At 37.6% G+C, this 22,947-nt stretch overlaps 1 protein-coding gene across 1 annotated transcript in view; it reads left to right on the top strand.

The window, feature by feature from the left end:
• The window catches only part of NLGN1 (neuroligin 1), a 210,465-nt gene extending 200,808 nt beyond the window's left edge, over positions 1–9,657 (top strand). Inside the window, exons 3-5 of the mRNA XM_009077841.1 lie at positions 190–375; positions 5,286–6,075; positions 7,060–9,657. Of these exons, the coding sequence (XP_009076089.1) occupies positions 190–375; positions 5,286–6,075; positions 7,060–7,882 (1,799 nt within the window). The 3' untranslated portion in view covers positions 7,883–9,657. The remainder of the gene's footprint in view (positions 1–189; positions 376–5,285; positions 6,076–7,059) is intronic.
• Positions 9,658–22,947: the final 13,290 nt, after the last annotated feature.

The raw sequence follows: 22,947 nt of genomic DNA on the forward strand, positions 1-22,947 counted from the left end.
AGAGTGAATAGAGAATAATTTTGTTTCAAGAAGACTGAAAACTTTCAAATTGTTCCCAGGGAATATGGAAAATTATGTAGTTCTGTGATATGTAACGGCACATACTTTTCAAATCCTACTCAGAAGACTTTAACAGGATTACTCAGAAGAGCACTTGCTAACCCTTTCTTTTTTCATTTACATTCACAGGATTTCTGAGCACTGGGGATCAAGCAGCAAAAGGAAACTATGGCCTCCTTGATCTAATTCAAGCTTTGCGATGGACTAGTGAAAATATTGGGTTCTTTGGTGGTGACCCATTAAGAATAACTGTTTTTGGATCTGGTGCAGGCGGTTCATGCGTCAATCTGTTGACTTTATCCCATTATTCTGAAGGTAACCGTTGGAGCAATTCAACCAAAGGTATTATGCAGGTTGCAAATTTTGACAATTTTGGTGTCTGCATGCCACCACCATTAGTACTATGTGATGTTCTGTATATTCTCTTTGTTCCTATGAACTGTTGAGTTCAGCTCAATATTAAGAAACTTTTTAAAGGCTGTACAAGCCTCCTTCTCCCTCAGCTCTTCTGTGCATGTTTAAATTTTGGGTCACTTTCTTCTTTTTCCTATGGAGCTTTGTAGAAACACTTTATAGCAGACTTCTGAACAGCATTTTCTTGGTGCATCATTTTTGTCTCTTTTCTTTCCTACCTAAGGGTGTCCTTTTTTGGAAAACCAGTCAGTCATACTTACAGTAGATGAGGTCATCTATATTCAGACAGTCATGAAAGGCATGTTTAGTTTCTCCTGAGGAGCAGAATTTAAAGAAAACTAAAATGACACAGTTTCTCTCTTTTCAGGCTAACAGCTGAAATGCTTAAAACTATTATTTTGTGTGAAGGAAACAAGTACCTAGTTCAGAAATCTTTTGTCTGAGACTGCATGGACTTCACTTGCTGTCATCTAATAAAAGAATGGTTGAATGTTTTGCATGCATGATCCAAAATTGTCAAAGCATCCAAGTTGCAAATGGATTTTCTTCTCTATGTTTTTTTCTATCCCATAACTAACACCTCTTCTCTCTAGTTGAGGCAGACAGCAGGAAATTGAAAACATGTTGTTTGAGGCACACAGTTTTTTCCTCTGATTTTTGTACCACAGTTTCACACAGTTTCTCTCATTTGCATGGCTATTGCTTATTGATCACATTACTTTTGTCTCACTGTTTTCACATATTTTTATCTGTATTGTTTAGTTTTACCAGGGACTTCACACTGTGCCCCGTGCATATAGTTCTCCACTAATTTATATTGCTGTAGCTCCATGGGGGACTAATTGGTCAGTTATAAAAACAGAATTCTGCTGACATTAAAAGAGCTGCATTTACCCAGTCATAGTGCAGAGCCCACCGAGGTCAATCCAAGTGACAGATCACTCCATTACATGCTCTTAAATGAAAGAAAAATATAACTTTTACAAGAGAAGTGGAAAACAAGACTGTAGTCTAAATTCTTGTCTATTTCCACAATTTTATTTTTTAATGTAATTCCCACCCTGCTATCCCCTACCCCCAACATAACTACCTGCACTTAAAATGGTCTGTAAGAACAAGATGTAAGCATTACCTCATTGCAGCTGAGGGTCACACTGCACCGTCTTCTTTCATCAGAACTCTCAAAACCAACTTTGTCAGAGAGGATTTAGCTTCAGGTTGAATGAGGAGACCTGGTTTATCCTCCCCTAACTCTTACTTCTTGTTAATCTCGATCTTCTCGACGTAACATGACATTAATGCGAAATGCCACACTCACAATATCTGGATAGTCATGTGTTGCCTCTTATTAGCAAATGTAATCCTGTCATATTCCAACACATGGCCAGAATTCTGCCAGGAGCAGAATTTGTTTGGGGAAACTGATGCAGTATGTTTCCAACATGGCAGATCAAAGCATTTGGGAGGGGACTAAAGAAGACTCAGTAAAAGAAAATTTTTGAGGATTTCTTTTGTAAGAAAGAAAACCCATGCTTTATTGAAATTTGAATTAAACAGAACAATGTGCCACACTCCCATGTATGTTATGTTTCATGTGGGGGTGGTTAGACCTGCCATTTTAAAAAATATTTGTAATAAAAATTTGTCAGTTTCAAATAAGAAAAGTTATTTCAAGTATTCAAACATTTTCAAATATCCTAACATTTCCAAACCCCCTTTTGTTTCATGTTATTTTGTTTCACATTCACATCTGAAATCTGGAGAAGAGCTTTTTTTTCAAGGGCATGTAGTGATAGGAAAAAGGGCAATGGGTTCAGACTGAAAGAGGGCAGGTTTAGATTAGTTAATAGGAAGAAATTCTTTACAGTGAAGGTGGTGAGGCACTGGCACAGGTTTCCCAGGAAAGCTGTGGCTGCCCCTTCCCTGGAAGTGTTCAAGACCAGGTTGGACAGGGCTCAGAGCAAGTTGGTTTAGTGGAAGGTGTTCCTGCCCATGGCAGGTGGGTTTAAAGTAGGTGCTGTTTAAGGTCCCTTCCAACCCAAACCATGCCATGATTCTGTGATTCTATGACTATAAACCAGACTTTTTCATGAGCTCTGAATTTGGATGCTCTCTCTCCTTCCATCATTTTCCTTTGAAAGATTCCCTTGGTAGTTGAGAAGAGGAATTAAGCCTATTTCAGGATGGTGCTGTTCATAGTCTCACACCTGCAAGTGGGTAGAGCAGCACCCAACTTCAGAAAGTGCTCTGAAAATGTAGATTAATATATGCAACTTATTATTATTTACTTTGGTGAGACTTTGAGTAGGAGTCACAAAGCGCTACGGTCCATTGAACATTTAAATCTTCTTTCCATCGGTCTGAAGACCATAAATGATAACAATTATACCCATTATCAGATAAAAATGTAGTTCTCCGTCCTGTGTGCTACCAATTTCTTCCAGGAATTATGTGATAGAATGAAAATAATTTTTCATACTGTTGTTCATTTTTCATCAAATGGTATGAGTGAAGGAATATTTCCCTAAATATTCTTCAGCAGAAGGAGAGATGTTTAGTTTCATTTCCTCACATATCTTTATGGCCAGAGGACTTGACCACTTTTACTTAATCCAGCATTTGAGTTTATGTAGCACTTAGCAAGCCATAGTGTTTACATCAGCATTTTCTTCTACGTAGCTTACACTTTCTGTCCTTGTTCAGAGATATTTAATAAAGCAATAAAACCAGATTTACACAATATGCAAAAATCCACACATTATGAAGTATCATGAAATACATCTTTATGAAAATTCAGCTTTGTCATTTAGTTACATTTATTACAATGCCTGGATCCTCTGTGGTAATTCCACTGACTTTGAGCTGATTTATACTAGCTCAATATCTGACCTTATAAACATGCAAATATATTTTTTTAGCTGTTTTATAGCTCAAGTTCGTTCTTATTTTTACTCATATCTTGCAAGGAAATAATATCTTGGATATGACTTCTCATAAATTTAAGGAGATGCTTGAGTTTACATATTTCAGTCTCTAAACCTATCTTATTTTAAGACTTTTGGATTTGGACCTAATACAATCTAGAATGATTTTAAAATTCCTCAGAAGCTTGTAAAATGCTTCCTGCCTGCAACAGATTCCAACTAACTTGTGAATGTACAGGGTCTGGTGCTGCAATAGAGGCTGTAAAAGCATGTCTGATTTGATTTAGAGACTCTGGATTTTTTTTATCAATAGAAATATGTTACTTATCAAAGTAAAAGCCATCTTGTGCATTATTGGAATAAATTTCTGAAGTAAGCTGAGCACCTTGACTCCAGTTCCTTTAGTGGCAGTATCCAGCTATTTGCCAAGCATTGCACCAAAGATATATTCTTAGCAGAATTAAGTGAGTGAGACCAGTTCTCACTTCCAGTCCCTAAGGATCTCTACGAGAGTCAGTGGAGTGACTCAAGGTGCCTATCAGCATGAGTAAAACAAAATTTTAACCCGTGTTTCTTAAATCAGCCTAAATTTCAAAGGCTATAGACCATTTTGGATTACCCACAGTTAACTATAGGAAGTAAGGTCCAGTATAAAATATTTTCCAGTAATTTGTGCAAAAGATGTGCCTCTGAAATGAACTTCCATGAAAATGCAAAAAACCTCCAACAGAACCAGAACGGTCAGAGTTACCTAACTATAGTCTAAGTTTGTGCATTATTTTGCACAAGGTCCAGACTCATAATCTCTCTCAGAACCCAAATTACCCTTCCTGAATGGAGTGTGAAAAGGTAAAGGCCCAACACAAAGGGAGCTCAAGAAGTATCAGAACAGGGATGAAGTTTTGATTGCATTAAAGCCAATAGCAAAAAAATCAGATTGATTCATTGACTAGAAGGGAGTGAGGCTTTCAGCCACGATGTTTTAAAAATGCTTACAGAAGGGAGAGGAAAACGTCAATTTGAACATATTTTGTTATTTCTGTGGCTAGAATTCCTGGTCCAGAGTGCTAGTTAAATCAGCATAAATTCAAATTAATTGCACTGAAGTCTTTGGGATTTACTACAAGTTTATATGTAGTGCCAAATCATTCTCTCTCCCCTAAATGAGTACCTGAACATATGTTTAAATCTCTGAATTACAAAGCTTAATTGCATAAAATATATCATTTCCCTTTTTATGTAAGTGTGATCAATATAAACCTGCATTAAAAAAAGCTCCTTACAAGAAAGGATTTTTTTCTGACACTTATAAATTTAATATCTGCCTAGTACCTTCTCATCTGTTACTCCAGAATATAAACTTTTGCAGTGATACACAATTCAACAGCACTGCACCTCTCAAACCAAGTTTAATTCCAACCAGAGCATTAAAAAGTGTGTTAGGTTTGTTTTACACATAGTTGTATGCATGCATGCTGATGGCTTGAACAGTACCCAAAACTTCAATCCATTTCAGAGACTTGTTGGTTTTTCCTCTGACCTATAAATTGCTTTAATTTGAGCAAATTCTTTCAAGCTGATTGTGTTATCCTACATAAGGTAACGCTGCTTCTTTTTCTTCCTGAATTTCTTTTGAAAATCTGTTCCTCAGCTGGACTATATTGAGGTAGAATCATTTGCTTCAGCACATATTGCATTTATTTTGTGCACATTACCTGTAGGTACAATGGCAGTCAGATCTCACCATCCTGTGTATTTAAGTACTATTAAGATTCAGGTATATCTTCTGTTAAAGTTTTTGATTGTTTCAAAGAACTCCTTTGAATCTTTCAAGTCTGTGGCTGTTTCAAGGTCACTTCAGTAGTTTTCAAATATTTCTCCCCACAGGACTTTTTCAAAGAGCAATAGCTCAAAGTGGAACAGCTCTCTCCAGCTGGGCAGTTAGTTTTCAGCCTGCAAAATATGCCAGGATGTTGGCTACAAAAGTTGGTTGCAACATGTCAGACACTGTAGAACTGGTAGAATGTCTACAGAAGAAGCCTTATAGAGAACTTGTCGACCAGGACATTCAACCAGCAAGATACCATATAGCCTTTGGACCAGTAATTGATGGTGATGTGATACCAGATGATCCTCAGATACTGATGGAACAAGGAGAATTCCTCAACTATGACATCATGTTGGGAGTTAACCAAGGGGAAGGGTTAAAATTTGTTGAAAATATTGTGGATAGCGAAGATGGCATATCAGCTAGTGATTTTGACTTTGCAGTTTCCAATTTTGTCGATAACTTATACGGATACCCTGAAGGCAAAGATATATTGAGGGAAACTATTAAATTTATGTACACGGACTGGGCAGATCGACACAATCCTGAGACCAGAAGGAAAACACTGCTGGCTTTGTTTACTGATCATCAGTGGGTTGCACCAGCAGTGGCTACAGCAGATCTTCACTCGAATTTTGGATCGCCTACATATTTCTATGCCTTCTACCATCATTGCCAGACAGATCAGGTACCTGCATGGGCAGATGCAGCCCATGGAGATGAGGTTCCTTACGTACTAGGAATCCCCATGATTGGTCCTACTGAATTATTTCCTTGTAATTTCTCCAAAAATGATGTCATGCTAAGTGCAGTGGTGATGACATACTGGACAAACTTTGCAAAAACTGGGTGAGTACCAGATAATGAATGGTCTTGTATGCAGACTCAGGATGGAGTGGTTCAGTGCTTTCCATTGGTTATGTCCCTTGGGAATGCCTTGGTACTTATACGATAAATAAAAGATTAAGAATTGGATTTGATATTTATGTCTATTATAATGTCCCTCAGCTCACTCACAGATGCTAGCAAAAAGAAGGAAAAATATTTTTTGCACACTCTGCATGAAGAAATTTTTAAAAATACACAAAATAAATAAGAAAACCCCTGAAAAGTGTAAAACTAAGCATTTAACATATGTGTATAGTTAAAAATAGTTATGCTAGTAACTGACTTTATCCCAGCACTGATATTTTCATCCCATGAGACAGAAAATTACATAAATTTTGCATCAAATATAATGCAACTTGTTTTAGTAGCGTATTTTGTCTTAAATTGACTCTTCTGACCATAAATTATGTGACTTTAAACTTGGAAAGTTTAGTCATTTTCATTAATTCTTCTTTCACTGGAAGTTCAAAACACTTTGTTACCTTTGCCCATTGTTATTTTTGACTATGTGTTTCACTGAGTTGTGTTCTGCCATGATCTTTCCCCTCTGGAAGGCCACGGATGCTGCTGATGAACAGAAATGCTGAGCTATAGGAGATTTATGCTGCTAAAAAAGAAAAGCTACAGTTAATGCCCTCTCACACTGGTCTCATAGGCATTTGTCTGCATCACCACAGTGCTGGCAATCTGTCTTCAGCAGCACAAGATTTCAGAGTGAGAGACACTAACATTTTGGGGAACTAGGGAAGTTGCTGAAGTCTGTGTGAAAAGGTTCGTTTGCATAATGTTGTTTCTAATCAAGATTATTAAGACCCCTAATTTTAGGGAATAGCACTCTGCTCTGTCCAAAGGCAGACTTAAACATTTAGTATAAAATCTTAATTATGTTAATTTTATAATTCCATTCGAAATGCTTTGTAACATTGGAGATATTTCTTTTTTTAGTGACCCAAATCAACCAGTGCCGCAAGATACAAAATTCATCCATACGAAACCGAATCGTTTTGAAGAAGTAGCATGGACCAGATATTCTCAGAAAGACCAACTGTATCTTCACATTGGATTAAAACCACGAGTTAAAGAACACTATAGGGCCAATAAAGTGAACCTTTGGTTGGAACTGGTACCTCATCTGCACAATCTTAACGACATTTCACAGTATACCTCTACCACAACTAAAGTGCCATCGACTGATAATACATTCAGACCAACAAGGAAAAATTCTGTTTCAGTTACTTCAGCCTTTCCTACAGCCAAACAAGATGATCCCAAACAACAACCAAGCCCATTTTCAGTGGATCAAAGGGACTATTCAACAGAATTGAGTGTTACTATTGCGGTTGGTGCATCTTTGCTGTTCCTGAACATTTTGGCCTTTGCAGCACTGTACTACAAAAAAGACAAGCGGAGACATGATGTACATAGGAGATGTAGCCCACAACGTACTACTACCAATGATCTTACCCATGCACAAGAAGAGGAGATAATGTCCCTCCAAATGAAGCACACTGACTTGGATCATGAATGTGAGTCCATCCATCCACATGAGGTGGTTCTTAGGACCGCCTGTCCCCCAGACTACACGCTAGCTATGAGAAGGTCTCCTGATGATATTCCCTTAATGACACCCAACACCATCACAATGATCCCCAACACTATACCAGGGATTCAACCCCTACACACATTCAACACATTTACTGGAGGACAGAACAATACTCTGCCCCATCCTCATCCCCACCCCCATTCACACTCAACAACCAGGGTATAGCCAGACAAGACGAAACAAACTTTATTTTTTGATGGATTACAGTAGGTGATATTACTGAAGATTACTTGGCTTTCAACCTACAAGACTCTTACTATTTAAATATGGAGGAATATTATGTGAATATACATATCAAGAACTTTTGGGGTTTTGAAAAAAAATGAATTGTACATATATCAAATGAACTTAAGAAACAAACAAAAGAAAAAAACAAACCCAACTGTTTGCAATTGCTTGAAGCAGTTGTCCTGAATGATACTTTTTCATTCACATTCAAGTATTAATTTTTTGAAGATTTAAGTTACATAATGGAATTAGGCATGTGCAACACAAACAGGAAAGAACTATGACTGAAATTTTAAAAACCTATAAATATGCACAAGGGACACACTAATGGAATGTCAGATAATTTTCACCAATTTTTATTTGGACCTGTTTTCTTGTGTAGACCATATTTACATATTTGAATAAGTACACAAAGCACCAATGCTGTTAAGGCCTTAGAAAGGGGCTCATGCTGAAATCTGCCAGTCAATGAAGTTTTACAGCTTGGCAGGTACAACATTATCACATAAGTGCTGTCAGTATAACAGTTGTGGGATAAAGGAAACTGGATATTTTTAGCACGATGTGCATGATAATTTATATGCTTGGTGGCTGTGCTGCTGATTAAGCCGTAATTAAAATTCTTCTCATCCCATTGGAGTTTTTAATAGAAGCTTTCTCCATCAATTGGCACAACCTAAAGAAGTTTTTTAAAGGGGCAAAAGTAATTACAGTAAAATATTTCCTGGTAGCTTAAGAAAGAGAAGGAATTGCAACAGATCTGAAAGGTATTTATGGCATTCTAAGGTATACAGTGGTGGACCCTCGTTGATACAAATCCCAGACAAAAAATGTGTATTATTAATGTTCTTTTTCCTTTCCACCTAAATAATTTCTAACTTTAAAATAAGTTTAATGGAATCTCCTTTGATGAAAGATTTATAATTTGCTGTGATCTAGTTACAATATATTTAGTTCAAATTGGTAAGGTAAAGTGTGTCCAAAAATTTAATTGCAATGATATTTTGCCATATAAAAATGCCCCAGTATTACTGCTCTGATTACACATTTCAGTTTATTGTTTGAACTCATCTTGCATGGTACAAAGTTTACTTATAATACTTTAATATAACTTTTTAATTCCCTTTTGCTATACATTAGCTTTGCCATTCCAATGAATTCTCTAGTCCAGATGGCAACAGTGTAGAAAAAGAGGGTTTGTAAGAACAGGGAGAAAGCCAACAACTAGAAATTTTAAAAATCTCAATACTACGTATGTTTGTGTGATTTGAAGTGAATGTTCTAAAATCACAAGAAATTTTTCATTCCCCTGTTGCTTTCCAGTAATTCTATACCACAGTCCTTTCAAAATGTTTGTATATGTAATCAGATGTACATTTATATAAAAGAAATAATTGAGATGGACTTAAGAGCACATCCCTGATAAATACTTTCTCTCTTACCTGTACTATATTTCTATTAGACTAAAGTTATGTGATTTTTTTTTACATTTTTTCAAATTACTAGCAATTTTGATAGTTTGTAAGATAATGCGAAGAACTTTCTCTGACAAACTAACTGCAGTAACAGAAACATTTCTTTTCAGTTACTCTTTTTCAAGAATGAAAGCTTATTACACACAAAAATTGTATACTACTTGATGGAAAATTACTTTGTATTTCTTGGCCATATTACTGGTCACTGAGTGAAATAAAGATAATCTGGATAACGAATATTATTCCAATGCTAAGAGACCTGATCTTTGCTCATTAAAGAGCTAAAATGTTTATTGCTGTTTTGTCATTTTTTAATGAAGTAATGGTAACTGTCTCAAATAAAGAGTAATATCTTAAGACCAGTCTGGTTTTTGAAGACATGAATATGCCTTCTACAGCTAATACAACTGCATATTTATGGGCCAGCCACACCTACAACCGTTTCTTACAGTAATATTGACATTGTGACTACATGGTGTCATAATACCACATGTAAATCTCCCCTAGATTGCAGGAATGAGTAAAAATGCAACATAAACACACACACACACAAAAAGGGTCAAGGAACAGGCCTAATTGAAATAAATCTGGGAAAAAACCTATCACCTGGGTTTTATTTGGGTGATTGAACTTTCATAAAAGAATGCTGAGAAGTTCAAAGTGTGTTCGGTAACATTAAGCACAGACATTAAAAGTGAAGCTGAAACAAAAATAAAGTACTGCAATTTAAGTCATTTTATTTAGCTATTAAAAAAAAGAAATCCATGTACTTAATTAGTGCTTGTTAGAGTCCCCAGTTTTAAATTAAGGTTTTTTTGTAGAAGCATAAAAAATAGTCTTCAAAATCCAGGGCGGTCTGTGTGCAATTTCTGCCTGATGTGGTTGTGCTTTTAGACTGTGACCTGCCGATGTAAACCAATAAAAAGAATTGTCTGCCATCTGATAATTATTGTTTAATAGGAAGATTGTATTTTGCTATGTTGATGAAACAAAACAAAAAAATACAAAAATATTGATGGCCATAAAACAAGATATTCATGAAATATGATTTTATGTGCTTTTCTTAACTTTATCAAAACCAAAATAACTTTCTACGATAGTTTATTTGTGGCCATATATCTATATATCTCTATATATACAGTATCTGGTAATTGTTTACTTTTATTAGTTACAAAATAAATGATTTAGGTAAACCAAGCATGACACTACACTTTATTTCTGTCAGCCAACAGTATTTAAAATGTGAAAGATGAAGGCAACAACACAAATTTTGTCACTACTGTTTGAAAAAAAAAAAAAGTCCATTCCTGTGGTGCAGATACTGTGAATGATATTTCAGTGGCTACTTTATAATGACATTACAGCAGCTGGCTTTCCAAAAGTAGGATGGTGTCCCACATTTTACCACAACATAAAGAAAGATCGAGAGATGTTTTAAAGCTGAAACAAGAATATAGGAAACGGTTTTGGAATATCTTCATTATGCTTCATGGAATATAAGTTTGTTCTTTTCAAAGTGTTTATCTGTTTGATTTGTTTTCCACGGTAGCCTACAAGAAAGCAAAACCGAGTGTGATATTTAATTTCTTGTATCATCCTTGGACTAGATTTTCAATAAAATTAGGATCTCAGTCAGTCTTTGGAAGTTCAGTAAAAATATAAAAAGCCTGCGTTTATTGCTTTCACTCTTTTGTAAATATGTTTGCAGACCTTTTTAAGAAAATGTATTCTACCATTTTGAGGAAAAAATAACCATGGAATCATTGTCTCGTTTATCTATTAAAATTACAGGCAATATAATGTGCTGTGCTGACATTTCTAGGAGAAATAAAACTGATAAAAACGCATTTCGCTCAATGGTATCTCAGTTGGTTCTACCTGGTATTCTCCACCCACGGAAGACTTGCAAGGCATGGACAACCTTCCTGAATATAATCTTCCATAGGAAAATGTAGTAGTTGTTTTTGTTGTCTGGACTAAATGTGGATTCCTATGTCAGAAATCTTTAATTATTGGATATTTTTGTTATTTACACCTCCTGAAAACCGGATGAATAGAGGTCTTACAAATAACCATGTTACAGCTCTAAAGACACTCCTGCACAGAAGATGCTACAATTTCTGTTGCCAGCTTCACTAAGAGATGAAACAGCTGACTTCATAGGAAGCTGTCAAACATCATGGCATTCCTTTGATGTTTGTAAGTTGTTGTTTTTTTCCTGTGATGTTGGTTTAAAATGTTGGCCTTTCCCCCACCCTGTTTTTTCTAGTAAAAAACAGTTACAGATGGTCGCTTTTTAATGTAAGCGAACATTAGATAATTTAATTATTATTGTGAAAATGTGCTCCCAAATAAATTAGATTAATGGGAAATTCCCTGCAGAGGTTTTGCTATTTTTCATTCAAAGCCCTTGTCAAAATATCTGTTGCAGCAGTTCTGCTTGCTTCCCCCCCCCCCCCCCCCCAGTGACTTTCTCCAAATAACATAAAAATCTCTTTTTCTATTTGAAATAATAACACTATAAGATTAGGATGTCCTCCTGAGGCCTCCAAATAAATATGAACAATTTGAAACATGGAGAATGGGATTTTACTCTAAACATTCTAATTTGATTTCATTCTGGCACATCAATACATTTGTATGCAGGCTAGAAATCAGCAGCTTTTGATAAGGTGTTCAAGAGAACTGCACAGCAGAATCGAGGAGTTCACCACCAGCCATGAGCAAAGTCCCTTTTCTCTTAGGTTCTCTTAATGCTATTGTATAATTAATTTCTTGTTTACAGGTTCAGTTAAAACTTAACTTTGTGAAATGGGAAATGGTTATAACAAGGTAATGAACTTTATCTGGTGGAAAATGTTTAGAAAAAACCTGTTGAGAGTCACCTTGGAGGTAGATTTTTATATGCAACCTGTCTTTGTTCCTTTTTGTTGATATTATAATTCTCAGTAATTCATACACATGGGAAACTATCGTTTCTGTAATAAGCTTTAGTTTCTAAAGGAATTTAAGCATTGTATGTAAACTGTGGATTAAAGCCTATTCTGAGTTTTGTGTCCCTTGCTACTGGGATGAATGGAAAACCTCATAGAAATGCAACCAATTTGTACAAGTAATTTTCATGCAGTATCTTGAAATTTCTTTTGTTTTCATTTGAAGATAAAAGTACCATCACAACAGTAGAAGCCATGTAAGTATTTGCTTGTCACAGAAAGTGCCTTCTTGTATACATACATACATATATATATATATATGCATCTTTGTGTCCACATGCATATCCACATGCCAGTAGAGGGGATTTCAGAAAAGGTGACTAACCAGGGCATTTCTGCACCATTCAAAGGAGTGGAGGTAACACCAGTACCTCATTCTGCATTCTCCACTGTTCCTGACCAGATGCTCAGCTGATGACATTTTTTTTAGCACCAACTGAATTAGCATTTATTGTAGAACCATTGAAATCAATGAAGCCCTGACAATATACGCCAGCTATCGATCTACTTCTGGACCTTTAATGTTCATCATGGCTCATCTCACTGTCCAATTTTGCATATATTCTCACGCACATGAATACCCACTTATTAGAAGTATAAGTACCTGATTTATGAGTGCCATCAGGCATTTTAACAAGCTTTAAAATATTCCTATAGTTATTTGTATGCAAGGTCAAAATTCAGAAAGAAAAGTCTTCTATATAAAAAAACCCCTTGAAATTACACTGATGTACACAGAAGGTTTGTGCCATAGTTTGTAGTGTTAATATGCTGTAGCAAGTTTTATGTTAAAATCTTTTTCAAAAAGGAACATTCAGTTCTGTCTGATCCTCAAATCTATATGTTGACCTATATGTCAAAGACACAACGACACTTTACAGTGGTTGGAAACCTGCTCTTTTCTGCTTCATTCTGGAAGGGAAGAGACATACACCTTGGCCACACATTGCTATAAATTCAGGACAGAAATAGCTGGATTTTCTCTGTCATCTGAATTTTCCCCCCTAAATGTCAGCAATGCCAGGCACTCAGCATCCATGAGCTTAGCTCTATAAGGGTGTAATTTCCAGAAAGTAATAAATGTGGAGTTCTTACATCTATAGGGCAGGGCAGTGTATATCCAGGGATTTTTGCTTTACAGATGTACAAGCCATAACTTGTTTCCAAAGGGAAGTTGGTAACACTGGCAACCAGAGGGGATAATACCAGAGCTCAATTAACAAGAGGTTTGTGAAAGACTGTATGAGCTGATAACTCTTTACCTGCATTATTAAAAAATAAATTTTTTTTAAAAAGACAAATTTTTCATCTAGTGATTTTGTTCAGTTACTGAGGAAGTTTATGAGAGTTTTGGTGTTGAGATCATACGGTTCAGAAATCTGTATGAACTCCTGTGAGGTCCTTATAAAAGCAAACCAGCTATAGCCATGGCTTCTAAGAGCTGTTGGATGTTTCCAGACCTCTGTGAGATACTTATCCATCTGTATTTCTGCAGAGTGTGTGTTCAGTTATCCATGCTTGGTGGCCAAATACAGATATGTTCTTCTCAAAATGACACATTCCCATAACACTGCAAAAACAGCTAATATAACTTACTTTTCAGCAGGTCTTGCAATCTTGATCTCAGCACTGGGTCAGCAGAGCCACATGGCTTTGGGCTGGAGCCTGACTGTATCTCATGGGAGTGAAGGACAGAAAAGGAAATCTTGTGACTGCAAAGCTCTCATGGGCCAGAGTCGGTGGAATACACTTGATTTAAATTTTACCTGGAATAAAATGAGTGGGACAGAACCTTGTGGCAGGGGGCAGTTTGGGAGAATGAGATATACAATGTACCTATTTCATCCACTAATTTGTAGAAACAACTTCAGCAGTAATTTTAAGCACTTAAGACTTTATGAAAGGTTCTAAAAATAATATATGGTTTGTCTGACACCAAATGCATTTTCAGAAAAAAGTCATGCAATATTTTACAGATTGTTGACAAATATATGGTTGTAGAGTGTTGTTTTTCTCCTTTTCACAACGTTACTCCTATGTAGTGGTGATATTTGGCTGAACAGATGAATAAAGTTTGCTCTGATTTGCATACAGGTAAGCCTAGAGCAATTTCATGAAAGTGGAAACATGGACCTTCACTACGGTAAATAACATCCAAAGTCAATTATTCTTGGTCAGCTAGTAGATATTCCCATGTTGAACCATGTGCTGATATTTTCTTTAATATTCATCAATTTGCCATAAATATTTTTTTCTCTCCCCAGTTATTAACTGGAGTAAGTGTACGCTGCTCTTCAGAGAAGATGGAGATAACAGAAACCATTGGTTTATTCTCATGAGTTATGACTTTGGTGTCCAAGATCAGAAAATGTAATAGAAGAAAATCAAGACACGGGTTGGGGTTTTGGTTTGTTTGGGGGGTTTTTTTGGGGGGTGGGGTGGAGGATTTACAGGGGTTCTCCTCTATAGGCACATATGGGTATCTTGATTCTCTGAAAGTTGACCAGAACTCAGGAAAGGATACAACCTTAATTACTGCAGCCAGGAACCTTGTTGGGAATTTTCCTCTTTCCTTGTCTAAGAGGAAAGGGCAGGGTTAAGTTCATGAAAGGAGACTTCTAAACTCTGCTGCTTGCTAAATTAAAAAGCTTAAAATGAATAGTTTCTAGCTCATGGCCATGCTTCAGACAAGAGTTGATGTATTTTTTTGTGGCTGCACAGACACTCAGACCTTTGTTCTGAAGTGGGTTTTGAATGGTGCTTGTCTCTATGCTACAGCTGCTCCACAGAGCTGAGCTCCTGCTGACCCCCTGCAGGAAACAGCCAAATTTCTATGGACTGCACCTGAGAAAGATGAGCACCTTCCCTACCAGAAGGGAATGAATTACAGATGGGGAGCATCAAACCTAATTTTCTACTGGTTTATAACTTGCAGTTGTCCTTTACCTCCCATCTTAAGGAACAGAAGGAGAGCTTGATGGTTTGGGTATGATTGCGTGAGGTGTTTTTGCTGTAGATTTGTGGTGGATGTAGAAGGTTATCAGAATTAGATCTTTCTAAAATTTAATGACCAATATTAGATGCCTAGTATGAGGAAGATAACTAGACTTTACCTGAAGTTACTAAGAGGAGAAATTTTAGTATTGGATAAATCATAGTGTATTGACATCTGGGTTTCTCTGTTGACTAAGAGGGAGCCAAAAGCAGGTGAAGAAATTTTCTGTCCTTTTGTCCTTCAGACACATTTAACTGTGAAAGCTTGGCACAAGCATTTATTTATTTAGACATATACATATGCTATTGATAATGATTTTTTAAAGTTGCATAGATCAGAATGACAGCTTTTCACACCCAGTCTTTATTATACTACCATAATGTCTAGGGCTGAGGGAATAAGACCAGCAGTGATAACAACTAAAGAGCAAAGACTCTGTAACAGCATGAAGTAATGAAAAATCCTCACTTAAAAAGCTTTATAGTGTAGAAACTTTACAATAGTAAGCATAGCTAAGATTGGAGGAGGCTGCATATGGCTTCAGCAGCACAGCATACATTTCAGAATGGATTCTGCCTTGAGATGCCTAGATGGGCTGGAGATTTTCTTCTTATTTCTTCCATCTCTCTTAATAGCTCCAAGATTAGATAGATAAGGCACAGTGATGAGGTTTACAAGAATTGCTAGTTCCACAACATCATTTCATTCCCTGTGATATTACTTTGTGAGGGGTAAGCTTCATTAGGAGCGAGTTAGCAAAGTGGAAATGCAGAACAAAGAAATGCCATAGGGGAGAGAAAGCAGGAAAGAAGAGCTGGAGGAAAAACACCAGCCCAGAGGAGTGAGTTTTGGAGATCAAACCTCTACTGAGCAGTCTGGCACACCAGCAGAAACAGAAGCTTCTTGTAGCACTTGGCGAGACTGCTGTGTTTTGCCAGTTTGAGTTTCTTTGATCAAATGCACTGAATCTTCCCAGAAGTTAGTGTGGGTTTAGATGCATTTAACACACAATAGCTGCACTTATCAAAAAAGACTAGCTGTCTGTTCTGGTGCAGGGGAGTCCCTTCTTTTGTGCAGTCAGACATCCCATTTTCTCCTAGTTTTGAGTGTGTTTGCAGGCTTCAAACCTTTGTCTAAGGACTACAAGAGATGATAGGAACAGCAAGACTTCACATGTGAAAAGGATGAGAGTTCTATTTTCAAAAACTGCCCAGAAGCACAAGGGGTTTTATTAGCTGTAAGCAGCATAATAAATTATTTCTCTCATCTTAGCAGTCTCTAGTTACACTGTCACAGTGAGTGACACTATTTTAACCTGTGTTGGGCATGAAGACATACAATAGATGCATTGATGTCAAGCACTTGAAGAAGGGTTTACATGAGTATTTTTAGACTTCGTGTGTTCTCTGACATCCATTTGACAAGCACTTAAGACCACAAGATTTATAAAAACATGCTTTAGAGCGATACTAATATAAATCATTGTAAACTTACTTTACTGGAGACAGAACTGACTGTCCTGTAAATCTTTAGTGTTATTAAGAGAACTATGCAAAATATAGTGACTTATGTCTTGAAGAAGAGCTGCATCAATGCCTTGGCTGCATTTGTTCAAACCTCTGAACCTCATGCTGTGTGTTGTAATCATATTAACTGAAAAACTAAAAACAATCAGAACAAAATAGATAAAACTGATAGAAATATTTGCCATACACTGAGGTCAAAGAGGTATAAATACTGACAGATATCAATGGCTTCATTGTTTATGAAGCTACTAAACATTATCCATTTAGAGGAGAGATCAATAGGAAAAGCATCAGCTAAAGGGGACTACCCGTGGTGTAATCACCACCAAGTGCACATCCAGCCTGTTGATCTATAAGGCTTCTGTAAAACTGGTTTCTCAGATCACAGGTCAAAGCTAGAAAACTGTGTATTTCAGAGAACAGCTGTGAGCATTCATTGGACTCACCGAGTCCATGATCTAAAAAGAACTCATTCATTTATTTGAAGAATTTGCCACAAAGTTGCCATCTAGTTAACCTAGATACCAGGCATAGCTGACTTTGGTCTACAGTAGAGGTGTTTGGACTAAGGGTTGGTATGACTACATATGGTTCACATCTGATCAGCAAAACATACCTTTCAGTCCTGCATTATATGTGGCACTTTCTGGGGAGGAGCAGTAAGGAGCTTGTGCAGAATGCTTACCTGCATAGTAGCTTTGTTTGACTTTCACAAAGTTAATGAAGAGCACTTCTGGGAAATGGGAGATGTCTTGTCTTTCATCAATTTCCTTGCTTCTGACAGTTAGTGTCTGCAATTAGATTTGTGTTAATAACTACTCTCTTTCCTGTCTTCATTCTTACAGGTACATGCAAGTGAAACAAGAAATCTTGAATGTTCTTGTTCAGCTTTTGAGTATAAATATGTCTTTGCCTGGCTGATGTTAGTTACACACAACCCTAGGAAGTCATGAGGCTGTTGCACATGTACACTCTGAATTGGTCATTGTGTCTGCAATTAGATTTGTGTTAATAACTACTCTCTTTCCTGTCTTCATTCTTACAGGTACATGCAAGTGAAACAAGAAATCTTGAATGTTCTTGTTCAGCTTTTGAGTATAAATATGTCTTTGCCTGGCTGATGTTAGTTACACACAACCCTAGGAAGTCATGAGGCTGTTGCACATGTACACTCTGAATTGGTCATTGGAATACAACAGCACTGTACAAATATTATGATGGAGTAAAACAATCATTCAGCTTTAGACCACAAACACTGCAGCTTCTGTACCTTCTCTGGCTGTGTCAGCAGTGCCAAAGTCTCACTGGCAAATCCAGATAGGTTAGCAAAATGCAGCACTGGAACTGGAAAGCAATGTTTTGTACAAGCTGGTAAGGTGGCCACAGCCTTCCTCACAGAACTTGCAGGCATCAGACTGAAGTGCAGCAGGAGGGAGCAAAGAGGGAGCTTACTTCAGGTTCTTATCAGTGCCATGATGGTAGCGAATCTAGGTCTGTGTTCTGGTGTGCTAAGGGAAGAGAAATGGCAAATTAAATCCTGGTAAAATCTTAGGGAAAAACAAGCCACCATTTTCTGAGTTTAAAATTTCAGTCTGAACTGTTGGCTTGCTGGTGGCCTTAACTCACAAATGTTACTGCAGACCTGCTGTGGTTTTGCTGCACACTAGGGGACAGTAGCCAGAGCATTCAGCTGTTTGTTTCCAACTTAGAGCACATCTGCAGCTACTTCTGCAGCTTCATAATTGCTGTGATCTGTCCATAATCCTTCAGGTAGGTCCTGACTTTATTTTTTTGTGACTGTTCATCCTGGGTCTGTGTTGCTATGGTCAGAGCCTAGACATGGGTAGAGAAAAATGTTCAGACTATAATGAGCTGAACTTATAATTTGCAGAATGCAAACCTTTGACACCTGATTTAGCAAACCATGTAGGTTAGGATGCATTTTTCCCACAATATGAAACTGTTTTTAAGATGGGATCAACAATAGATAGTTGCATGGAAGAAAGGTCTCATTAAAAATCAAAGAGAAAGAAATGCTTTAATAATTTCACCAGTCATTTATTATTTGGTTTTTAAAAAAATAATCAATTTTCATATTTTCTTTGGTCAAATTTAGTAATATCTTTTAGTAATGTATAGAGAAATGGCCTATATTTTTCACAATTATTGCAAAATTGCATTGCAGTTATTATTCTGAATGAACTAGTTTTATTTCCTATGTCTTTACCAACAAAAGGATATGTCCTTCGACATCTCCAAGCTCATTCAGCTGCAGCATGAACAAGTAGCAGCTCAGAGTTGCTCTGAGTTAAACTGGCAGTGAGGCAACACATTCCAAGAGCTGGAGTCTCTGCACCATGGTGGTGCCTGTGAACTGGACAGGGGTAGCAAGGGGACAGTGGTACCAGACCTTTTTCATCTCCATTTAATGATCAGTGGAAGATGGACAGGACCAGAAAGGCACAGACCCACTCTGTTACCACCAGCAACTCCACTCTAGCTTCCTTGCATGTGGTCCCTCTCACTTGCCTTGGAGAGATCTGTAACAGCATAAGCCTGTGCCCCGTTAGGGAAGAGTTAAAACCAGGAATTAAAAATACTAACATTTAATTTTAGAAAGTGGAGGCAGGCTGGAGTAATCCAGAGCAGACAGCAGGGTCAACAGCAGGCAGGGTCTGTAAATTGACTCTGTCTGGCGTGAGCAAACTTAGGTAACTGCTGATTAGGCAGGTCTTGTGATGTGCCTTTTGTGAAAACAAATTCAAGCTGCAGCCTTCCGTGCACAGTACAGCTGATGACGGGTTGTTACTTAAAGGTCTGGGAAAGCAGCTTTCAGATCCCAAGCTTGTCAGAAAAACCAGCAGGAGGGGGCAGGAATAATGAAAACAAATGTACACTGAGAACCGGACGGGTAACACCGGTGCAGAAGTCAACAGTGTGATGTGCCCTGAAACGTATCGCAGGAAACTCTGTAAAGTCAAAGCTGACCCAGGACACTGAAATAGCTTCCGTGTATTCATTACTTGCTGTGCTTGGGTCCTGACAGGGCAAACAGTATCAGTTATGCTTTTCTTCCCCTGGGCAGGGTGGCACAGCTTTAAGTTGCTTCTTATCCTTGGAGAAAGAGACTGCAAAACTGCACTGACAAGTACAGCTAGTTGGTGGGGGAAGGAAAAGAAGCAGCTAGTGATGGCTGTGCTGGGGAAGGCTGCAGTGCATTGACATGTGTCATCAGCAGCTGGAGCAGAGCTGATCAGCAGCATAGATTGATGGTGGTGGGTGTTCAAGCTATTTCTGTAAGCCCTAGTGACCACAAACATTTTCCTTTTATTCAGTATGAAGAAGGTTTTCAGACAGCACTTAATGAATCACTTCCCTTATAAAATGAGTAGCGGAAAACATCCTTTAATCAACAGAACCCTCTCACTGCTGTTGATAACAGGTTTTTTTCACAGGTGTTAAAAAAAAAGTCTCACTTCCAGCTGTCACATATGCAAAATTCTCAAAATAGCTGAGAATTTGGAAGCTATTTTATGGATTTTTTAGAAGAACTTTCTGACTGGGAGTGTGAGACCACACTCATTTGCACTGGGAATAATTCTTATTGTTGTTATTTAATTTCTGGTAGTAGGTAATAATTTTACAAAAAAACCCTCAAGAACTGTAGGAAACTACTATAATTATTACTTGACCTACTCTGCAAAAGGCAGCTGCTATAATTTTACATGCAGCTCCAGCAGCAACTGTTTATCTAATGAGCTTGGAAGAGCAGCTCTCCTAGCCTGACAGCTCCAAGAAATACAGAAGCATAGCAAAAAGTGGCATTGATGTTTCAATAAGTGACATTCTTTGCTTTGAGTCAGCATGAATAAATGCATTGGAAGAGTGTCAGAGGCTCTGAGAGTCACCACCTTTAAATAAGGCTTAAAGCCAGTACCTATCTTCTTGTTAAGTGCACAGATGATAAATAAGTGTATGTGGTCATATACTTCAAGGAATCTATGAAAGACAGAGACATTTTGGGGAAAGAGAGAATAATTTTGGTTCTTTGCTGTACATGTGAACTGAATAATTTCTATTGGATATTTCTGCACTGCATAAGCTAGCTCTAAACAGGGTATTTCAGATCCCTTAAGCAGGAGTCTGCTGTAGCACTAGACCTTCATTCAGAAGTTCTCTGTGAGCCCATATGATGCTGCTGCTCCAATATACTGCAGTGTAAGGCTCATATCCTTACAGCATTGTGCCAGAAGGTCCCACCGTTGTCAGCTTTGTGGTTAAGCCTCTGGCCAAGCTGTCGCTTAAGGTGGTCTCAGTGTCTTGCTGCCAACAGCTGAACCCTAGAAAAATGTTGATATTCAGGTTTAGACAAGGAGAAATCACAAGTTGGGATTAAAGCTGCATTTCCCATTTGGCTTTGTTCTGATCCACAACTGTTCTCACAGTACAGTTAAAAATAAAATGACCTCTTTCTTTCTCTTGCTGCTGTCATGATTGTCATTCCCTACCAGATGCCCTAACTTCCCACTGTGCCCTGCTGGCTCTGCTGCCCCTGTTGTCTCTCAGTCCAAAGAGTTTCTGAGCAAGAGACATGCTTTTATGGAGCCTGGCAAAGCTTCAGAAGGGAAAAGGAAAAATCAATACCGCTTCAAAGCAAAGTCTTTGCTTCAGTGAATATGACATTTGCCCTTTCTTCACTAGTGGGAAAAACAACAAGGACACTTACACCAGCAATGGAAATAGAATGAACAACAACAGAGAGACCTTCCAGGTTTGACTTGTAAAGGGAAATAACTTTATAGTCATTGTCCCTATTTGGTGACATCAAAAACAGGTGTAGGGTGTTAGGCGGTGCAGCCTGGGAATGAAGTGGAAAGTAACATAAAGTCAAAGAGAAGAGCTGAAGGAATTTGGAACAAAAGGTAATGGACTCTGCTGAAGAAACGGGGAAGGAAAGACACAGCACAAAGGTCAGGTCCATCATGGCACAATCAAATCAGCTATAAAATGTCACCTGCAAAGGTGGGCCATAACTGTAAAAGGACTTTCCAGTAAGTTTTACAACATTTTGACAGCTTTGCAGCAACTGAAACTGGTGACAGAAACTCACACTTTGCTAATGAACAGCTTCTCAGTAGGGTCAAAGCAGGTCAGAAATTTTATAACAGAAGCTGAAAATGCTAATTAAGGAAATTCATGTTTCTGCAAAATCAAAACAACTTTGAAAGACTCTCACTGATGTTTTTGGAGGATTGACAAAAATTTAAACTGAATGTAAAACTTACAAGTCTGCGTCAATTATTTTCCCACTCAAGTTTTCATTAATTTAATTACATTTAATTTTGACTGGCTTTTGTTTCCAGTTCCTTTTGTTTCAAAACTAGATTCTTGTTCCAAGTTCTTAAATTCATTCTGTTCTGACTGCAGCTTCTTAGCTAGTTTTCCAAGTTGTTTCGATGTTTCTATTTCTGTGTCATTCTTCATATGTAACTTTGCAGAACTCCTTCTTTTGGAATACCATGCATTGTTTCAATAGACTTTGTGTAATTGTTTGAAAACAGTCTTTTGTAAAGAATTTTCTTTATGTGAAGCTATGCCTTCAGCTGCAGCTGCCACTAGCATTGTTGTAGTTTCTGGCCTGTGTAGTGGGCAATTTGCAGCATCTACCTTCCCCTGCTGAGAGGGGATCCTAGGTCAGCTTCTGTTGTCACAGTCCGGCAGTGGAGCAGGTTCCATCCTTGGTGAATCAAATAGCAGAATTTCTGAGGAGCACACTGGTAGTGTAGCAGGACAGTCATGTACTCATACTCTGACCCCTGTACTTGTGCTGGGTGAGAGGAGTTCTGCAGCTACAAGAATCAATAAAAATATATTGATTTCCTCACACCGTCATAAAGCTTGTCTGCTCTTATCTCCAGTTTGCAAGCTGAAAAAGGAGACTGTAAAACTACAATTGTCTTAGACTGTTTTTTCCTTTTTCTTCCCCCATTCCATACTTGCACAGGACACAAAG

The sequence above is a fragment of the Acanthisitta chloris genome, unplaced genomic scaffold (genome assembly GCF_000695815.1).
Source record: "Acanthisitta chloris isolate BGI_N310 unplaced genomic scaffold, ASM69581v1 scaffold3107, whole genome shotgun sequence".
Taxonomy (NCBI): Eukaryota; Metazoa; Chordata; class Aves; order Passeriformes; family Acanthisittidae; genus Acanthisitta; species Acanthisitta chloris.